At 47.5% G+C, this 20,519-nt stretch overlaps 1 protein-coding gene across 3 annotated transcripts in view; it reads right to left on the bottom strand.

Moving 5' to 3' along the window:
• Nucleotides 1–20,519, bottom strand: part of PTPN3 (protein tyrosine phosphatase non-receptor type 3) — a 191,608-nt gene that overhangs the window by 20,417 nt on the left and 150,672 nt on the right. For all 3 annotated transcript variants that reach the window (XM_060199033.1, XM_060199034.1, XM_060199035.1), the window contains 3 exons: nucleotides 17,204–17,364; nucleotides 631–721; nucleotides 298–359 (listed from right to left, as the gene is read on the bottom strand). In XM_060199033.1, the coding sequence (XP_060055016.1) occupies nucleotides 298–359; nucleotides 631–721; nucleotides 17,204–17,364 (314 nt within the window). The remainder of the gene's footprint in view (nucleotides 1–297; nucleotides 360–630; nucleotides 722–17,203; nucleotides 17,365–20,519) is intronic.

Genomic DNA, 20,519 nt, shown 5'->3' with positions numbered 1-20,519 from the left:
TGCTCCCTATAAAGAATTTGGGTCCATGTTCCCAGAGGGATAAAGAACAGGGAAGCTTCCAATGGAGGAGACGGGACACAGGACTCTGGTGGTGGGAACTGTGTGGAATTGTACCCCTCTTACCTTACAACCTTGTTAATTATTATTAAATCACTAATATAAATTAAATAAAGACATGAAGAAGTGAACAGGAAGTCACTTTGTCAATGGCCGAGTTCCCCTATGCCAGTATCACCCTTGTCATGGTGATGAACAGTGGCGTTTTTTTAATTATTACTATAAAAAATCCCAACTCACATTCACGTAACTAGCATTGATATAATCTTCATTTCCCTGCAAGAATACACGGGTGGTGTCATCTGTGGGGGGAGATGAAAAAAAATATACTGATTACTTCTGGTATTGTATTTATCTTAGCAAGTAAACAAGAGTTTAGCTCCCAGCCCCATCTGCAGCTTCCGGCAAATTAGCATAAGCACTATTCCCCAACTGTTCAGTCTGAAAGGGCTGCAATAAAGACGGTGGTGTTTCACACTGAAACTCGCTCCAGAATACCAGACAATCTGTTTTAAAAAGGGAAACATTAGCTCAGTGTGTGTGGGGGGAGGGGGCAGGCTGCTGGATACTCACAAGGCAGCACATCTTTATAGCGATTTTTGTCCAGATTCTGAGGCAGTTTTGCAGACGTGATGGCCAAGCCGGGCTTCTTTCTGTAGAGTTGCTAGAGTATACAGAGAAAAAAAAAACATTAAAAAGACAGCCGGGGGAGAGAATTCGAAAATAAACTCTGACAGTCAGGCTCACCAGGAGCATTTTAACATGTAAGAGGGATTATTATATAAGAAAATAGTCCCTAGAAGAAATGCTGATTCTAGGAGAAACTGACTTAATTTGATAATTTTTTTTCTTTTTTTAATGTGGAAATCTTTCTGGGGAAAAGTCCTAAGAAGGAATCTGAGTCACAGATAATGGTGCATCAGACCTTGTGGTTATGGTATTTATCTGGCAAGTGCTAAAAGGAAGGAAAGAACTAATTCTGACTAACACTTAGCCGAGTCGTGGAGACTCCTCTAGACACCGGCTCCTCCAAATTCAGTGGAAACAACCATCTGTTTTGCATGAGAACGAGAGCTGCTCACCCGTCATTCAGGAGTGTATTACTGCAGTAAAAACAGTTACTCCAAACATAATAAGTTCAATTTCAAGGGAGTATGTCTCTAGACACGTGCTCAGGAGCAAAAACAGAGGCTGGGTCCAGTGCTCCCCTGGCAGAGCACACACATCACCCAGTGTCAGGACCTGGGCTCAGCCACTGGCCCCCACTTGGAGGGAGAAAGCTTTGTGAGTGGTGGAGCAGTGCTGTGGGTGTGTCTGTTTCTCCTCCTCTCACCTCATGTCTCTCTATTTCTCTACCACAAATAAAAAAATTTTAAAAATGGCACTAGGGTTGGTAGAAAAGTCATGAAGATACCAACTCCCAGCAATTACCTTGGCAGAGAGAGAGAGAGAAAGAGAAGGAGAGGGAGAGAGAAGAGAGAGGGAAAGAGAAGAGAGAGAGAGAGAGAGAGAGAAGTTTTGGGAGTCGGGTGGTAGCACAGTGGGTTAAGCGCAGGTGGCGCAAAGCACAAGGACCGGCCTAAGGATCCTGGTTCCAGCCTCCGGCTCCCCACCTGCAGGGGAGTTGCTTCACAGGTGATGAAGCAGGTCTGCAGGTGTCTGTCTTTCTCTCCCCCTCTCTGTCTTCCCTTCCTCTCTGTCCTATCCAACCACAATGCCATCATCATCAACAACAACAACAATAATAATAAATTGAAAAAGCAATTCAATGAATTTTTGTTTATCCACAAATCCAGGTTAAGACACATCTGCACAGACCACACTGACTTGAGGTGGCGCAAGGGTGAGTGCTGGACTTGAGGCCCTGAGTTCAGTCTCAGGCACTGCACAGGTCCCATAGTAAGCTCTGTTAAGTAAGACTAGAGAAGGCTTTAAAATATTTGATAAAGAATAAAGAAGTGATTTGCTCAAAGTCACCAACTGGAAGCTGAACCAAACCCATCCCAATGTTCTCTTTTCCTTTAAGGACATTGTACTGGCAGGACAGATGGAAGAGTGGCACAGCTTTGATACATGCAGCTTGAAGGGTTTGAGGTAAGCATACACTCATTCAACCACTACCCACCTTCTTTCCCCCCCTCCCTCCCTTCCTTTTTTTTTTGCCTCCTGGGTTACTGCTGGGACTTGGAGCCAGCACTATGAATCCACTGCTCCTGGGGGCCATTATTTTTCCATTTTATTGGCTAGAGACAGAGGGAATTGCAAGAGGAGGGGGAGATAAAAGGATCTGCAGACCTGCTTCACCGCTTATAAAGCAGACCCCGCCCCCACAGGTGGGGAGCCCAGGGCTCGAACCCGGATCCTTGTGTGGGTCCTTGTGCTCAGTACTATGTGCTGTTGACCACGTGCGTCACCGCCCTGCCCCCTCAGCCCCAACCATTTTCTGCAGAGAGGCTACAGACACACCCTCACACTCCCAGCTTCCTGCCCCTCCCACTGAGTTTTCTTTTCTGTACAACTGCATCTACCAGGTGGAGAGAGAGACACTCCCTCCTCAGGGCCTTCTGACAGGTGTGGCTGGGGAGCTGGCTCAGTGGGCAGGGCTCAGGATTTGCACAAGGAGGCCCTGGGTTCAGTACCTGACAGTGCTCTGGTCTCTGTCTCTTGAAATAAAGCAGTAAACCTTATTTTTAAAATATATGTTTTGTCAATGTTGGAAGGAACCTCCCCCAGCCTTTTTTGCAGAAAATTCTGGAAATACAAACTAATGCAAAGAAATAATTATTTCCACAACCCTGAGACGACACTTTTCATTTAATTTCTACAGCTTATTTTTTTCCTATGCATTCATGCAAACAGATAATACATGTAGAAACACATACTACATGATTTTTTAAAACAAACAAACAAAACCGATTAAAGTATGCACAACCCTTCCTAATACTATGTTCTGTGTAACCCACTGTTTTGAAAGAAGCTAATATGTATTTTTACAAAAAATTCTTTTAAAATTACTTATTTATTGGATAGAGACAGTCAGAAATCAAGAGGAAGGAGGTAGTAGAGAGGGAGACAGTCTGACACCTACAGCCCTGCTTCACCACTTGTAAAGCTTTTCCCCTGCAGGTGGGGGCTGGGGCCTTGAACCCAGGTCCTTGTGGACGGTACCATGTGCGCTCAGCCAGGTGTGCCCCCACCCGGCCCCGTAGTGTGTGTTCTTTAGAGAAAGTTTCAGGTTTAATAAATTTCAGGAAATACTATTCACTGCTTTCTGTTCCACGGATCTTTAAGACAGACAAGTCTCACAGGTGTAGGCTGATTTAATCCTGGCTCTCAAAATATTTCTTAAGTTAATTTGGCCACAAAGGGTCTCATATATCACAACAGATGTTTTGCTAAATACCACATGCACAGTCTCGACTTTGCAATTTCATTCATGATTCTCTATGCATTATTTTTATTGGCTCAATAATATGAAATTTTTCATAATTAAAATCCTTATTCTTCTTTTTTTATGGCACTGGTTTCACTATACACGTTCATAAGCACATATGTATCCCTGAGCTTCCCTACAGGGATGTGTGCAGTTCACTGTGAACATATCAGCCACAATGCTTCTCTGACTTCAACGAACAAGACGGTCATTAATTTCCTCCAATATCTTTGTCATTTGTGTGTTTTTATTTTGTAATCTGCCTCTGTTGCTCTGTTCTTCTCTCATCAGATTTTTTTTTTTTTAATAGCTGCACAGGCACTGGCAGAGATTAATTAACAGAGGTTTCTGGTTAATGATGATGGTGTTCCATATTATGCATCTAGTGAGTGCTCAGAATTTCCAATCTATCCCCCAAGCTCTGCCTCTGACAGCTTTACAATCTCAGCTCATAATTAGGCAGCCCCTGAACAGGGAGTCAAGTATCTGTGAGCTTTAATACACCTTCTGAGCTCATTCTAGAAATCACTTAATGACTTCTCTGAGGCCTGGGCTTGATTCTGGGAGGAGGCTATCAGAGTCAAACTCCTCTAAATGATAGTGTCATTCTGAAGAGCTACACCGAGGCGAAGCAGCTCTTAGTGAATATAATCAGACAAGCTGCCCTGGAACTGAAGACATTTTCCTTCCCATAAAATGGAAGTGTGATCACCTTGAGACAGTCAAGCAGAAAGTCCTATAGATCTAGCCAACGGCTTTAATTACTGTCAGTAAAAATCTTCCTTGATAAGATCACAAAGCAGTAAGATAAAATAAAAAAAATGAGTATCACCTCATTATTTAAAATCATATTACATCAAGGAGTCTACCTGGTAGAAATGCATAAAGATACATGTAAAAGAAATGAAGCTTCAGCAAAATTGATCTCCATTAGCCAAGTACTGGCCACAGCCTGAGTATTCTGCAGCAGGGGAAGTTCTGGCTTAAACGGGGATAATCCAGGGCACACCAGTAACTGCAGCCGATGCAAAGAGTCAGGAGGACAGGGGCCAGAAGGTCGTGCACCTTTCCTCTCTCCCACAGGCGGGCCTCCGGGTTCCAGCCCCGGTACCTTAGGTACCTTACGGAGAGCCAGGTGTGGGCCAGGAGAGCTCAGAGGATGCCGGGGCAGAGTTGTGTCATCCTTCTTTCTTTCCTTTATCTCCATCTCTCTCAGAAATAAACAAATAAAATAGGCAATGGAGCCTAGTAAGCTGTGCAGCAGTGTCACACAAGCACAAGGCCTCACGTTCATTCTCCCAGCTTGCACGCAGAAAATAAAGCGAACATCTGGATGGGTGCCCACTGGTCAGTTCTTAAGTGAAACTTCAAGCTACAGAAATCAGATAATCAGCTCCGTTCCTATTCGCAGCAGCACCTATGTGTGCGTGACAGACACGTGTGTGTGCTTACAGAATATACTGGCATAAGTATTCACACAAGGCTGGAAGGACACACACACAGTTGCCTTTTGAAAGTCACAACCGAGAGAAAGAAACTAAAGGGGACAGTGCTGAGAAGTCTATTAATTTAATTCAGTTTTTGCCTCCAGGGTTCTTGCTGGGGCTCAGTACTGGCACTAAGTCCACTGCTCCTGGAAGCCATTTTTTTCCATTTCATTAGATAGGACAGAGAGAAGTTGAACGGGGCAGATAGAAAGATAGACACCTGCAGACCTGCTTCATGACTTGTGAAATGACCCCCCTGCAGGTGGGGCTGATTTTACTTTGTTATAATTAAGGTTAATTCAGAAATCGCCAGTGTGGATCATTATTTTTTAAGTCTAAAAGTCTGACATGAGGAAAAAATAACTACACAACAGAACTCTACTTATAGAATTAGCAATTTAAAAATTCTGTCAAAAGCTGGGTGAACAAATCAAAGATAGAAATTTTCTGACATTCAGAAAGTTTGAGAACTGTTGGGTAGTATGCCAGCTCCCCCGGCTTCTGTCTCTAATCCTGCTTAACTAAGCACCGGTATGCCTGTATGGGATTGGTTTGATCCCACTCAAAGCTGCGGTCTGTTTACATAAATCACTAAGCACCGCCCTGCCTCCAGGGCATTGGCGGTTCAGTGATAGAATTCTCGCCTGCTCCGCCCCCTCTCCTTGTCACACCCTGATTTTTACCAGTCACTTTTCTCTCCACCTTCACTACGTCACATCCTGTTCACACCCTACTTGGAAAGTATATATAAGGACAGGATTGTTTGTTTTAGTTTAGCTCGGCTTAGATTGCGCTGCCTTCCGCATGAATAAAGAGATACTGCGTACAGCTCAGCCATGAGTCCCTGGTCGTCTGTCTCCCGTCAGTGAAGCTCAGCCCGACAGAGAACATGCTCACAAAGGCTTTTGTTAAATGTTATGCCCAGAAAGTTCCTCAAGTCTTTTTCAGTTTCTGAAAATGTTAAGGGTTCTTTTTAAAAAAATTTAAAATATTTATTTACTTTCATTCCCTTTTGTTGCCCTTTTTTTTATTGTTGGATAGGACAGAGAGAAATGGAGAGAGGAGGGGAAGACAGAGAGGGGGAGAGAAAGACAGACACCTGCAGACCTGCTTCACCACCTGTGAAGCGACTCCCCTGCAGGTGGGGAGCCAGGGGCTTGAACCCGGATCCTTACGCTGGTCCTTGTACTTTGCGCCACCTGCACTTCTACCACCTGACTCCCTTAAGTTCTTTTTTCAAAAATATTTTTTGTTACTGATAGCTCGTTACAAGATTGTAACACCGCACCACACCCACCAGCAAAGTTCTTGACCCTACCCTCAAGCCTCCCAAAGAAACCACCATAGTTATCCTAAGCTGATAATGGACGGGTGTGCAACCACTGTAGGAATGGCAGAGGGCGGAAAGAGGTGTGTCAGAAAGACAGGTGCGCCTTCCTGAAGGGCCAGAGACGGAGGGAAAGGAGTTAGATTTTTTTTTTTTTGCAAAGTTGATGTGGATCAGTTCTCTAGACCCCACTCATGACTGAGAGCAGCTGGCAATTGTGTCTCCTCTCTTCACTTACTCACTAAGCAGCAGCACCTCCAGCCCCAGCCATTTTGCCCCACAGGACACAATCTTTTTCTGATCACAGAGTAACACCCATCACTTCTTTATCCAGTCATCTGCTGACAGGCATCTAGGCTGCTTCCGCTCTGGCTGCTGTGAATAAGGCAGCTATGAACACAGGCGTGCGCGTCTCTTCTAATTAGTGTCTGTGTGTCCGCTGGATAAATGCCCAAGGTCTTTTAATTCGTGGACTCCTCTGCAAACCTGCATGGCAGACTGGGTGTGCCAACACTGTAAGGGTGGGGGAGGGGGGGGAAGGGGGTGTCAGAACCACTGGTGTGCCTTCCTGAAGGGTCAGAGTGGAGGGAAAGGAGTTAAACTTTCATTACTTTAGTTGGAATTCAAGAGGAAGCTTTTGCAAGAAATACTCATTAGAAAAACACAATTTTCTTCCATTATTCCCAGGGTGAAGGCAAGAGAAGCAGGCAAATGTCTACAGTCCTGGGTTCCTACAACTCAGGCCCACAATGAGAGTCAGGAGGCTGAAAATGATCACAGAGACACGGGGCCATAAAACCACTTAGTTTTATGAGAAGCGATTACTTTTTATGTCCTAAAACGCTCTGTTCTCTTCAGAGTGTAGTTCTCAGAAACCATGAGACTGAGGGTGAATTTTAAAAGGTGCAGACTGGGAGGGGTTGCCAGGGAGCAGGTGTATTTATGTTACTACGTCAGCCTCTCTGCCTCTGGCCTCCAAAGACAAGCACTGAACAGAGAGTGGACGGTCTCAGGAACAGGAGGGGAGAGATGGACCAGATGCAGCCTGTCCAGGTTAGACACTTTCTTTCTCTGCTGCTGGAGCATCAGGGGCTACTCTGCTTCCTGATGTCTAGCCCAACCCAAGTCGTGATGTCGAGCCAACGCCACCTACACCAGGGTTTGAGGTACCCACTAGTTCTTGAGAGCTTGTTTGGAGGTCCTAGCAGGGGAGCGCAGCTACTCATACACCCTCGACCGAGACCGGTCCGTCTCTAGTCTCTATTCGGGGAAGGCCGTCCTCTTCGACCCAGTGCGCAGCTTCGGGAGGGACGCACACGGAGCAGTGAGGGAGGAAGGGGACACCCGCCTAGCCAGCCAGATCAGCCGAATCAACCCTGGCATCACTGGGGTGACAGGTGTCGCAGCCAGCTCGCCCTCACACCCAATCCCACTAGTTCTTAACCAGTGGGGGCTGAACAGCGTGTCAGGGAGGGTGTGTGTGCAAGCCTGAGGCTGTGCGTCACATGGACTAGCCCTCCACGCACTGGAAGACCAGATGCAGGAATCTCACTGGAATTCCTGTCAGCTGAGAATCGCAGGAGGCAGAAGAAAAAAAAACAAAAAAGAGCAACACATACATGGAGACGGAGAGAGAAAAGTGTGTGTGGGGGGGAGACAGAAAGAGAGGGAGGAGAGAGAAGGGCTTTTTTTAGGTAGCTACATGTCAAACAGCTTCAACATGATGCAGAAATGATTTCAGCGGTAGGTTTCATTGAGTGAGTGCACAAAAGAGCACAGCACTGCTCTGCCCTGCCATCGTGGTGTCCTGTTGGCTCGTCTTTGTCCCGCGCAGGTCCTCCCGCGTCAGGACGTGCACTCTGCTGCTGAGCCGTCCCCCGCCTCGACTTTTCAATGTAGACGTACTCATCTTCCAATCAAGGTACAACCTGCCTTTGCTGAGTTCTACATGTGTCGATTTAAACCTCTTATTAAGTCTTCAGCGACTTTTGTCCTTCCAAATCAATCTTTACAATTATCAGAGAAGCCAATGAGTCATTTATTTTGAGTAATGAATGCTTCTTACAATGACGGATGAAGGAGTGAGTTATGAAAAACAAGAGGTGGTGAGAAGAGAGAAAAGGCTGGCTTCCGGTGTTGAGAAAGATGGGTGTGGTAAAGTGGGGGGGGCGACTCTTGTGTCTGGCATGTCTGGTAAGACCCATGGCAAAATCTCCCAGTCACTATGCTCACTCGTGAGTGCAGGGAGGGGAGGACGAGTGCTCTTTGTTTTCTGTCAACTGTGCTGAAGTCTGGAGAAGTCTGAACTGACGCTGGTGGGAAGACAGGGAGAGGCACATGGGCTGGGTGTGGGGTGACAACAGACACATGCGCTGACGGCCTACTGAGAAAGCTGATTATCAGATAAAAACTAGCGGCGTCACTCCTTTTTGTTTTTTTGGTTGCCACTAGGTCTTTACCACTCTTGACTTTTTCCAAAAGAAACAGAGGGGGAGATAACAAAGCACGGAAGCTTTCCTCAGTGTGGCGGAGGCAGGCTTGGAACTAGGCCGAGCACGTAACAGAACAGGTGCACCATCCTGGTAAGTCACCCTGTCAGTCCGAGCATCACTGCTTTCCTCCAGGGTGTCTGTACCCAACGCTTCCTACTCTGCCCCTTGCTGAGTAAGTAAAGAAAGCACGAAAGCACGAAAGACACAAGCTATTCTCAGAGAAGGAATGAACCCTGGGCTGACTCGCTGAGTTCCATAGGGGGTGTCCTAGAGCTGGCAATGGGCTTGGAGCAATGTGAATCTTGTCTGCTCCTTTGCACAAGATACGAAGTGATGCCAGCCTTAGCTCAGCAACATACAGTTTTTAGAAACGACTTGAGGCTGATCACAGATACCAGCAGGCCACCCGGTGCAGCTCCTGCAGTGAAGGGTTCATATTAGTGTGAGGAGCCAGGGGAGAAAGAGTAACGGCTATGCAAAAACCCGCCATGCCTGAGACTCTCAAGGTTTTGTGTTCAGTTCCCAGCAGCACTGTAAGAGGGTCAAGCAGTGCTACAGTGAAAAATAGATAAATAAATAAGCCAAGTCAAACCAACCAATGAACCAACGAAAAGTGAGTTGACTGAGTTGTACCCAGAAGTGCTGAGTTCTAGCTAAGTGTCTAGTCTTGACTAGACTGCTCTGTGTTCTAAAATATACCACCCTAACTCCCATCTCTGACCAGTTCAAATCCTCTGGTCTCACTTTCCCCATCTCTCAGAGTGATGCTAATCAGTCTGGCCAGGTCGACTTTACAGAACTGCTGGGAGAGTCAAAGACAACATACGTGAAACACCTGAAGGCTTCTCCGGAGCCCAGTCATGAAGCCTAGGCTTATTACAGCTGCGGCCCGGTGCTTCCCAAACACGCTTGTAGCTGTTTAGCAAAAGCCACAGGTAGGATGGGGAGTTCCCTTAATGGAAAATGCCTCACATGAGGTTTTGCCAGCATCCAGCTTGCTACCCAGGGACTTTGCTCATTGCCCAGAATCCTCAAGGAAGGTCTTCTATGACAGAGTTGGTGGCAAGGTGTCTGCTGGGGAGACAACCCCTCCCTCCTGTTCTTGTCCAGAGCACAGCCTCTCTCAGCCAAGCCACCCAGCTACCTCTGCTACTAAAGAAACTGCCGGGATAGCTTCGCGGGCGGGAGTCAGAGATGACCAGAGACTCATGACTCAGCTGTACGCAGTATCTCTTTTTTTCATGTAGAACGCAGCGCAATCTAAGCTATCTCTAGTCACAATCCTGTCCTTATATATACTTGCCAAGTAGGGTGGAAACAGGATGTGACGTAGAGAGGGTGGAGTGAAAAGAGACTGGTGGAGATGAGGGTGTACTAGGAGAGGGGGCGGAGCAAAAAGACATCATGAACCAGTGGGGGTTAAACCAATGCCCCGGAGGCAGGGCGGTGCTTAGTTAACAGTGGTTATGTAAATAGAAGACAGTGTTAAGCAGGGGGGATTAAACCAATGAAACAGAAGGGGTTTTAGAAGCAGAATTAGAAGCATACCAACAACAAACAGAACAGGGCCTGGTGGTGGCGCACCCTGTTAAACGTACATAGTACTAACCACACGTAACCACACGTACCCACACAAGGATCCGGATTTGAGCCCTGGTTTCCCACCCCTGCGGGGGGATGGGAGGTCTGCTTTACAAGTGGTAAAGCAGGTCTGCTTTTTGTTTCTCTCTCCCTCTCTACCTCCTCCTTTCTCACTTTCTCTCTGTCCGATCCAATAAAATGAAAAACCTGGCTGCTGGGAGCTGTGGATTTGCAGCGCCGGCACCGAGCCCCAGCAATAATCTTGGAGGCAAAGAAAGAAAGAAAGAAAGAAAGAAAGAAAGAAAGAAAGAAAGAAAGAATCAGGAGTAAGACAGCCAAAATCTGAGGGTCGGGTATCCCCAGGCCCCAGGCCCCAGGCCCAACACGACAAGGCCACCTCTTGTGTGGAGACTGGGCGTGCTCTACTGACCCGAACTGTGACCTGTCACTGTGTGGCCGTCATGTGCCAGACTTTGCACTGAGTGTTCATCTCACCAGCTACAAGGATCCCGGGAGATTCTCACTTGACAGGTAGGCAAGTAGAAGCCATGGAGGTTCAGAGCCAAGCTTGAGTCCACAGCAGCAGCCAGGAGTACATGGTCAGGATTTAAAAGCTGTTGGGATGCATGTGGCTACTTCGTCTCTCGGCTCAGAATTCTGCTTTGTATTATCTTTTTTTTAAAAAATTATTTCCTTTTGTTTCCCTTGTTATTCTATTGTTGTAGTTATTATTGATGTCACTGTTGTTGAATAGGACAGAGAGAAATGGAGAGGGGAGGGGGTCGGGCGGTAGTGCAGCAGGTTGAGCGTACGTGGTGGTGAGCAGGTCTGCAGGTGTCTGTCTTTCTCTCCCCATCTCTGTCTTCCCCTCCTCTCTCCATTTCTCTTTGCCCTATCCAACAACAGCAACAACAACAATAATAATAATAACCACAACAATGATGGAACAACAAGGGCAACAAAAGGGGAAAAAATGGTCTCCAGGAGCAGTGAATTCGTGGTGCAGGCACTGAACCCCAGCAGTAACCCTGGAGGCAAAAAAAAAAAAAAAAAAAGAAATGGAGAGAGGAGGGGAAGACAGAGAGGGCGAGAGAAAGATAGACACCTGCAGACCTGCTTCAGTGTCTGTGAAGTGACTCCTCTGCAGGTGGGGAGCCCGGGGCTTGAACCAGGATCCTTAGGCTGGTCCTTGTGCTTTGTGCCAACTGCACTTAACCCAGTGGTGAAGCAAGGCTGCAGATGTCTGTCTCTTTCTCTCTCTCCCTCCCCACCTCTCTTAACTTATCTCCATCCAAAAATAAATTTTAAAATATCTAAAAGAAGTCTCCTATTTAATTTCTAGAAATTCTACATATGTGTAATGAAAGAAATATTTATGTATTAAATGAACCCTAAACTTTGAACGTTCTCCACTGCTTATGATATCCACTAACAGGCTTTACGTCCTCTTGTGGGCCTCTCTGACCTGCCCTCACTGCAGAGCAGCCATGGTAGGGTCTGCCCACTCTCTGAAGGGAGGCTGGGTCAGCCTACTCTGCCCCTTGAGGAAGACGGGTCCTGAAGTGAGTGAAAGTCCAGCTGTGACCATGCACTGCGAGCTCAGACTGAGAGGGACTCAGAGCTACACAGGCTCATGTGCTCAATATGAATAGACATTGGGCCTGGGTCAGACTGATGGAGTAAACAGTAAATGGTATTTATATACTTTTCCCATATTTGGGAGCTACTCTCTGCCCTAATCCAATTTTCTAGTCCTATTTCCAACTCTGACACCATTTTCCCAGACAATACCTTTAGCCCACCTGCAGGTTTGCTGTTGAGCTCAGGCAAACATTATTATGGGCCCTTTGGAATATACCTACAAGAGACTCCTAGCTTCTTCCCACATGAGGGCTCCAAATCTCATCTGCTCTCTTCCTACCTTTGAGTTTCTGTTTGGTGGCATTTCAGCCACCAAGCTGCAGATGCTGCCATGACACCATCCTGCCCTCCCTGGGCAGACGCCCTCACCCTTGTGTCCTGGAACCTCCCCTCCCCAGAGCCCTGCCCCACTAGGGACAGACAGACACAGGCTGGGGTGTGGATCCACCTGTCAACACCCATGTCCAGTGGAGAAGCAATGACAGAAGCCAGAACTCCCACCTTCTGCTCCCCATAAAGATCTTTGGTCCACACTCCCAGAGGGATAAACAACAGGGAAGCTTCTAATGGAGGGGATGGGACACGGAGCTCTGGTGGTGGGAACTGTGTGGAATTGTACCCTGTGATCTTACAGTCTTGTTCATTATTACTAAATCACCAGCTAAAGTAGCAGTTAGAATGGATAGCAGTGGGAGGATGGTGACAGTGTGATTTCCCTCCTCTCATCTCTGTGTCAGCATGAGCTTCGGAATCTCTGGCTGGTCTTGTCAGGAGAACTATGCATGGGGCCGGCGGGTGGCTCACCCAGGACAGTGCGAGCCCCGGCACCTGGGCTGAGAGCCCTGGCCACAACATGGGAGCCCTGCAGGGGAGCACTCTGAGCAGTGCAGTGGTGCAATGCCACGCCTGCTTTCCGTCCCTCATGCATCCTCCTGTCAGCAGCGGTGCAGTCACATGGCCACTGTGCCTAGAGGGTAACTCCGCTGGCCAGAAAAAACGTCACGATAGGGAGTCAGGCGGTAGCACAGAGGGCTAAGCGCAGGTGGCACAAAGCACAAGAACTGGCATAAGGATCCTGGTTCGAGCCCCCGGCTCCCCACCTGTAGGGGAGTCGCTTCACAGGCGGTGAAGCAGGTCTACAGGTATCTGTCTTTCTCTCCCCGTCTTCCCCTCCTCTCTCCATTTCTGTCTTATCCAACAACAACATCAATAATAACAATAATAACTACAATAATAAAACAACAAGGGCAACAAATGGAATAAATAAATAAAATTAAAAAAAAAAGTCACGATAATAAAAATAAAAAGCACCGCTATGTAGGTTGTCTCAGTAACTGCAGGCTGGCCTCCATTCTTCTAGCGTTTGAGGAATCAGTGTCGCCCTTGAGAAACTCCACTCAGGCATGTGGGGAGGGCTGGGTTCTTTTCTCTAAAGCGTGTTTGAGCTACTGAATCAAGTCCAGGGACCAGTGGTCAAGAAAAAGTTCCCTGGGGTTCCCAAACATAGCTCCAGGAGCGGAAAGGGGATTTCCTGAGCAGGCTTGGTCTGTTCCTTACTGGGCCCGCAGCGCCTCCTTGTGGACACAGCCTGGTCAAAGGGAAGCTGCTTCCACAGCAGTGGGGCTGGGGACTGGCCTGCAGGAGGCCCCCCCGCTTTGAATCCTGGCTGAGCAGGACCCTGGTCTTTTCATCTCGGAAAAGCCAAGAAATCCTTTAAATTTTTAATGCACAGCATTCATGTTTAATTTGTATTTTGAACACATTTTTTTTTTTTTTTTTGAGATGCAAGGCCAGAGGACAAAACCACAGGCTGAAGGACTCCTGAAATCAGAAGACACCTCCCAGGAGTCCCTGCCCGGCTGCTCTCCCAGGGTTGGCCTGCTTCCTGCTCTGGGCAGGCGCTCAGCAGCCGGGTTCAGGACTGGCTTGCATGACGCCCCTGCTTTGAAACCTGGCACCGCCTGGGGCAAAACTCAGCAGGGCTCTGGGCTTTTCATCTCAGGGAAATAAAGGAACCCTTTGAAATCTTAACACATGGCATTAGTGTTTAAATGTGGATCTTGAACCTTTTTTTTTTTTTTTTGCAATGTGAGGCCAGAGAACATAGCCTGTTTGGTTCCTTCTTTTTAAAAACCTGGAGCCTATGTGGTCTCATGCAGATTACTGGAAAAAGAATTACTCTCTTCGTAGACACGGGTCTTTGTCTACCAGTGACCCAAATGATATTCTTGTTGCTCTCGTATCTTATTTCTAGGATACATTGCTTTTTTTAAACCTGGGTTATGTACCCATGCTGTTAAGTCAAAGATGAAAATTTCACAGCGGGGGGAGGTGACACCATGGCAGAGCACAGGATCTGTGCTGGCGAGGCCAGCGTCTGAGCAGCTAGGGAGGCAGGCAGGCAGGCTCTGGTCTGAGGGCTGGTCCCCGAGAGCCATGCATGCCAGAACGGTGCTCGGCCTCCCTCATTCTCTCCTAAACAACCAAATCTTTTCCTTTTATTTGTTTTGTCTTGGCTGGGGGAGGGGGGAGTCATTGAGCTTTACTACATGCCTGTAGGTTGCAGTTCTGATGTTCAGCACACATGGCTCTGTGCTCTATTACACAGTTAGAAAAGAAAATGCTCGACAATTTGTTTGGCTTTGTATGTTCACTCTCTTTTAGCCACCAGGTTCCAGATGCTACCATGATGCCGACCAGACTTCCCTGGACAGACAACCCCACCAGTATGTCCTGGAGCTCCGCTTCCCCAGAGTCCTGCCCCACTAGGGAACGAGAGAGGCAGACTGGGAGTATGGATCCACCTGTCAACACCCATGTTCAGTGGGGAAGCAATGACAGAAGCCAGACCTTCCACCTTCTGCATCCCACAGTGACCCTGGGTCCATGCTCCCAGAGGGATAAAGAATAGGAAAGCTATCAGGGGAGGGGATGGGATACAGAGTCCTGGTGGTGGGGATTGTGTGAAGTTGTACCTGTCTTATCCTATGGTCTTGTCAGTGTTTCCTTTTAATAAATCAAAAATTTTTAAAAAAGAAAATATCGTCTCAGACTCTGTTTGATATATGTATATATTTTCCCCTCCAGGGTTATTGCTGGAGCTCATTTGTGGTCAGCTTTCCTTTTTTTTTTTTTTTGCTTTCTACTTTATTTTTATTTGACAGGACAGAAAGAAATTGAGAGGGGAGGGGGAGCTAGAGAGGCAAAGAAAAGATTGACAGCTACAGTCCTGCTTCACTGCTCATGAAACATCTTCCCTGCAGATGGGGAGCAGGGGTTCAAACCTGGATCTTTGCACATGGTGATATATGCCGTGTGTACTTAAATGAGTATACCACCACTCTGTTTTTTTTTTTTTTTTTTTTTACCAGAGCACTGTTCAACTATGACTTATGGTGGTGCTGGGGATTCGACCTAGAACCTTAGAGCCTCAGGCAATGACATCTTTTTGCATAGCCAGTATGCTATCTCTTCAGCCCTGTTCAATATTCTTATTACTTTTGCTTTCCTAAATCAATTTTGTGGTCTGCATACATATGACAGAACTCCTTAGTCTAGAGAGTTTTCTAATAAATAGACAGTTCTCCAATAAACAATATAGTGCTGATTTCTGCTTCTCAGTCTGAGAGTCTTTCCTAAATTATAAGACTGTGTCTCGTTAATCATGCTCTGACAGATTTTATTCCTTTTTTGTGTGTGTGCTCTTCTGTTACCTTTAATTGCATAGACTACTCTGCTTTGGAATTTGGAAGATAAACAAGCCCTATTTTAATGCTGTTACTGATCAGTTAGACTGAACACAGAAGTCTCAATTCCTAGTTTGTTGCTGTGAAAAGTCACTGTGTATCTTTGGTAACAGCCTCAAGTCTTCCTGGGGGAAGAAGACTGGCTATGACTCGGGATTAATTCTGCTCAAATCTGCATGGCTGGGGGTGGGGGTGGTGGCTGGGGAAGGCAAGACACAGAAGCATTATTATTATTATTACTATTATTATTGTTTTCCTCGAGGGTTATTCCTGGGGCCCGGTGCTTGCCCTACAAATCCACTGCTCCTATGGACAGTTTTTAAAGATTTTTTTTGGATATGACAGAGAGAAACTGAGAGGGGAGGGAAAGACAGAGAACAAAGGGGAGAGAAAGACAAAAGTGACCCCCTGCAGGTGGGGAGCCAGCCGGGTTTTGAACTGGGATCTCTGCGTGGGTTCTTGCCTTTCGTACTAATTGCGCTTAACCTGGTGCTTCACAGCACAGCCCATGACAGTGAAACCTTCTGGGGTGGCACTGCTCTTCCAAACCCCAGAGTGCCTGGCCAGCGTGGGGACCTGATCCCACACCATTCCCGGCCCACCCCATCCCAATTTCCCACGCTGTTGGGAAATTGTGAGGATGTTTTTGAGCTTGGCAGGGCTTGACTTGAGGGGACATCCATCCTCTCATCTTATCAGACTCCTTGCCTCACCCTGCATTCCTGATACTATGGCCTGCTCCCTTATTATCTACATAACCCTTGTTTTGCCTGAAAGATCCCCACCCATTCCATTCCTTTGATCTATCTTCTTTCTACCCTCGAGACCCTCCCTGCCTGCAGGGTATTATTAATCCCACCAGTTAAAACCCTTGCAACAGCTGCTAAGGAAGTTTCTAACTTCCCAGCCCCTTTTGCCTTTCTCCACCCCTTTCCTAGCCATTTCCCTTTCTGGCTTGCCACTTCCAGGTCTGTCCTTTAAAAGCCCGGGCTCTCTGATCAATAAAGAATTGAATTGTCTCGCCACCACGAGTCTGTTCCTGAGTCATCTCCCTCACGTCGCTGAGTGAGTAGCAGCCCAGGCTGGTTCCAGTCAAGGTCTCTCCAACCCAGAGAGTACGTGCCCAGGAAGAGGCAACCCCATGCTAGGTGGCACCACCCCACCTTCCCACCACCTTGACTGCTCTGTGCTGTGAGCTGTGTGTTGGCAGCTACTCTGCTTAGAGTCCCTCCTCCTCCTCCCTCCACTCTTGACATGTTCCGCTATGACAGCGCAGCAGCACTAGAGAAGGGGGGTGAGGCAGAGCTCGGCGACAACTGTGTCCTTTTCAGCTGCCTAGAGACCAGCACAGGTGACACGTCTATGATGGTTCAGCAGCAGCCAGTCGGCCAGGGAGCCCCTGGGGGCTTGGTCACAGGCCTTCGCCTTGGGGGTCTTACCTCAAATTGGATCAGCACCGTCCCGCTCGCAAGGCCCTTCTTTAGCTTTTCCATGGATTCCTCCAGGGAGTCCCTGCCCTCCGGACACACGGGGAAAATGGCCTCTGGGAAAAGCTGGTTCAGTTCATCTTCAGACTTGCTATCAGAGAAGGAGCAGGCAGCTGTGGTGAGGGAGAAAGAATCCGAGGTAGCACTGGGTGACACAGAGACTCTCAGATGCTGGGACACTCATGGTCTAAAACATCTTATTCAACCATCAAGCACACAGCAGCCATTTCCACCAAAGACACGACTTCTCCTTGAACGATCTGATACACGACCATATACTAATCTCTCTGGCTAGCTGCAGATGATGGGGTTCAGCACTCAGAGGCTTTTTATCAAAGCTAAGAGAAAGGGAAACATTAAAAGCAATTTTGGGGGAGTCGGGTTGTAGCGCAGCGGGTTAAGCGCAGATGGCGCAAAGCACAAGGACCGGCATAAGGATCCCGGTTCGAACCCCGGCTCCCCACCTGCAGGGGAGTCGCTTCACAGGCGGTGAAGCAGGTCTGCAGGTGTCTATCTTTCTCTCCCCTCTCTGTCTTCCCCTTCTCTCTCCATTTCTCTCTGTCCTATCCAACAACAACATCAATAACAACACAATAATAACTACAACAATAGAACAACAAGAGCAACAAAAGGGAATAAATAAATAAAATAAATATTTAAAAAAAAAAAGCAATTTTGGGGGGCTGAGGGTAGGGACACAGACCTTCGGTGGTGGGAATGGTGTTAATACACACTCCTATTAACTTGTACTCTTACAAACTATAATTTAGTCAATATGAGAGGGAACATAGTTTAAACTGAAATCTTTTAAAATTTTAAATAATTATCTTTATTTCTTTGTTAGAGAAGCCAGAAATTGAGAGGGAAGGGGGTGATTGGGATAGAGACAGAGAGACACCTGCAGCCCTGTTTCACCACTTGCAAAGCAGAAAAGATTATTATTTTTGACACCTTCAGACCTGCTTCACCACCTGTGAAGTGACTCCCCTGCAGGTGGGGAGCCGGGGGCCGGTCCTTGCACTTTGTGCCATGTGCACTAAACTGCTGCGCTACCACCCGACTCCCAGGAAAGATTATTTTTATTTTTATTTTTTTTCCTCCTCCAGGGTTATTGCTGGGCTCGTTGCCTGCACCATGAATCCACCACTCCTGGAGGCCATTTCCCCCCCCCCCTTTTGTTGCCCTTGTTGTAGCTTCGTTGTGGTTATTATTATTGCCCTTGTTGACGCAATTCATTGTTGGATAGGACAGAGAGAAATGGAGAGAGGAGGGGAAGGCAGAGGGGGAGAGAAAGACAGACACCTGCAGACCTGCTTCACCGCCTGTGAAGCGACTCCCCTGCAGGTGGGGAGCTGGGGGCTCGAACTGGGATCCCTATGCCGGTTCCTGCGCTTTGCGCCACATGCGCTTAACCCGCTGCGCCACCGCCCGACCCCCAGGAAAGATTATTTTTAAAGAAATCTTTATATTTCTTATTTTGTTTTGGATAGAGACAGAGAGAAATTGAAAAGGGAGGGAGATAGAGAGGGAGAGAGAGACACCTGCAGCCCTGCTTTACCTCTTGTGAAGCTTCCCCCTGCAGGTGGGAACTGGGGGGGGGGGATTTGAACCTGAGTCCTTGCTTATTGTAACATGTGTGCTTAACCAGGGCATCACCACCTGCCCCTGACAGGGAATGAAGAGGGAAGGAGAAGTAGGAAGGGACAGAGAGAAAGAGACACCTACAGCACTGCTTCACTATTTGTGGGTCCTTGCACACTCAACCCGGTGCACCACCGCCTGCCCCTCTGGGTCCTTTCTGTGTGGACAGCTCCCAGGTAACTCTCTCTCACCCCAACATCCCTGCTCTTTAGGCTTGAGCGCTTTAGTATCAATTCATGGCAGATTCAATGGGGGGAAAATAAACTCAGTGCCCCTCTCTCCCCAATTCTGTTTCTACTATCTTATTTACTCCAATCTTCAGACTGGATACTGGGATTATCCCTGAATTTTCCCACTGAAGTCAGCAAGTAGAGTCACTGCCTTTCTCCTGAGCCTTCACAGACTCCCTACTGCCTCCGAGATAACCCCCCAGAAGGTAAACGACTTCATCCTGCTTTCTCACATATCTGAATGACACCCTCCCAACTCGGAGGCAGCTATCGGCACGTGCACTGGACAGAAGGAGAAACGGACTTGGAGGATAAGCAGTGTCCAGAGTGACCCAATCTGCTGGGAAGAGACAATGGGGACACAGTGCACACCTGTCTTTTCACTGGCCAAAGCTTACAATTTTTGCTTTTTAAAAATTAATCAATTAATTAATTTTTATATTACAGAATTACATGTTGACAGAGGTTTGAATCCCCATCATTCCCACCACCAGAGTTCTGAATCTTCACTCTCCCTACTGCAATCCACCACAGTTCCCCTAAGGCTGTAGACATGGACAATCATCTTCTTTACAACTGTCTGTCCACATTTACACATAGTTGCCCCTTCTTTTTCTGACTCAATCCTCTCTTCCCCTCCAAGCCACTCATGACATCATAGCTACCTCCATATGTCCCTCTCCTTTCCCTCCTCTCTCTCTGGGTGCTGATGGAGCTGGAGTGCAGAGTCCTCTTATCTTCATCCTATCACTTCTCCCCTGCTGGGAGTCTGGATCAAGGTTGTTTATGGGGAGCAGAAGGTGGGAGTTCTGGCTTCTGTAGCTGCTTCTCCACTGAGCATGGGCATTGACAGGGCGATCCATACCCTCAGCCTCTGTCTTTCCCTAGTGGACCAGAACTCTGGAGATGCCAGGGTCTTGGGGGCTAGGCGGTGGTGCACCTGGTTAAGAACACACATTACAGTGCGCAAGGACCCAGGTTCAAGCCCCCAGTTCCCACCTGCAGGGAGAAAGCTCATGAGTGGTAAAGCAGGGCTGCAGCTGTCTCTCTCCTTCTCTTATCTCCCCCTTCCCTCTTAGTTTCTCTCTGTCTCTATGCAATAATAATCCAATGAAAATGAAAAAAAAAATTAAATATGGGGGGAGGTAAAAAAAAAGGCTGCTAGAAGCAGTGCATTTGTAGTGTTGGCACTGAGCCCCAGTGATAAGCCTGGAGGCAAAAAATAAGAATAAAAAATAAAAAAAAGAAAGACAGAAACTTGAGGCGTACAAATAGAACCATTCTGAGGCAGTCAAGTGTCTGCCCTCTCTGCTTCCTGCCTCTCCCAACAAAACCAAACACGCGGAAATAAAATGCAGCTCAGTCTAGGGACTCACACATCACGTGGGCAAGGACCC

The sequence above is a fragment of the Erinaceus europaeus genome, chromosome 10 (genome assembly GCF_950295315.1).
Source record: "Erinaceus europaeus chromosome 10, mEriEur2.1, whole genome shotgun sequence".
Taxonomy (NCBI): Eukaryota; Metazoa; Chordata; class Mammalia; order Eulipotyphla; family Erinaceidae; genus Erinaceus; species Erinaceus europaeus.
Note: the sequence above shows the minus strand (reverse complement) of the source record. Positions and strands in the feature narration are given on the sequence as shown.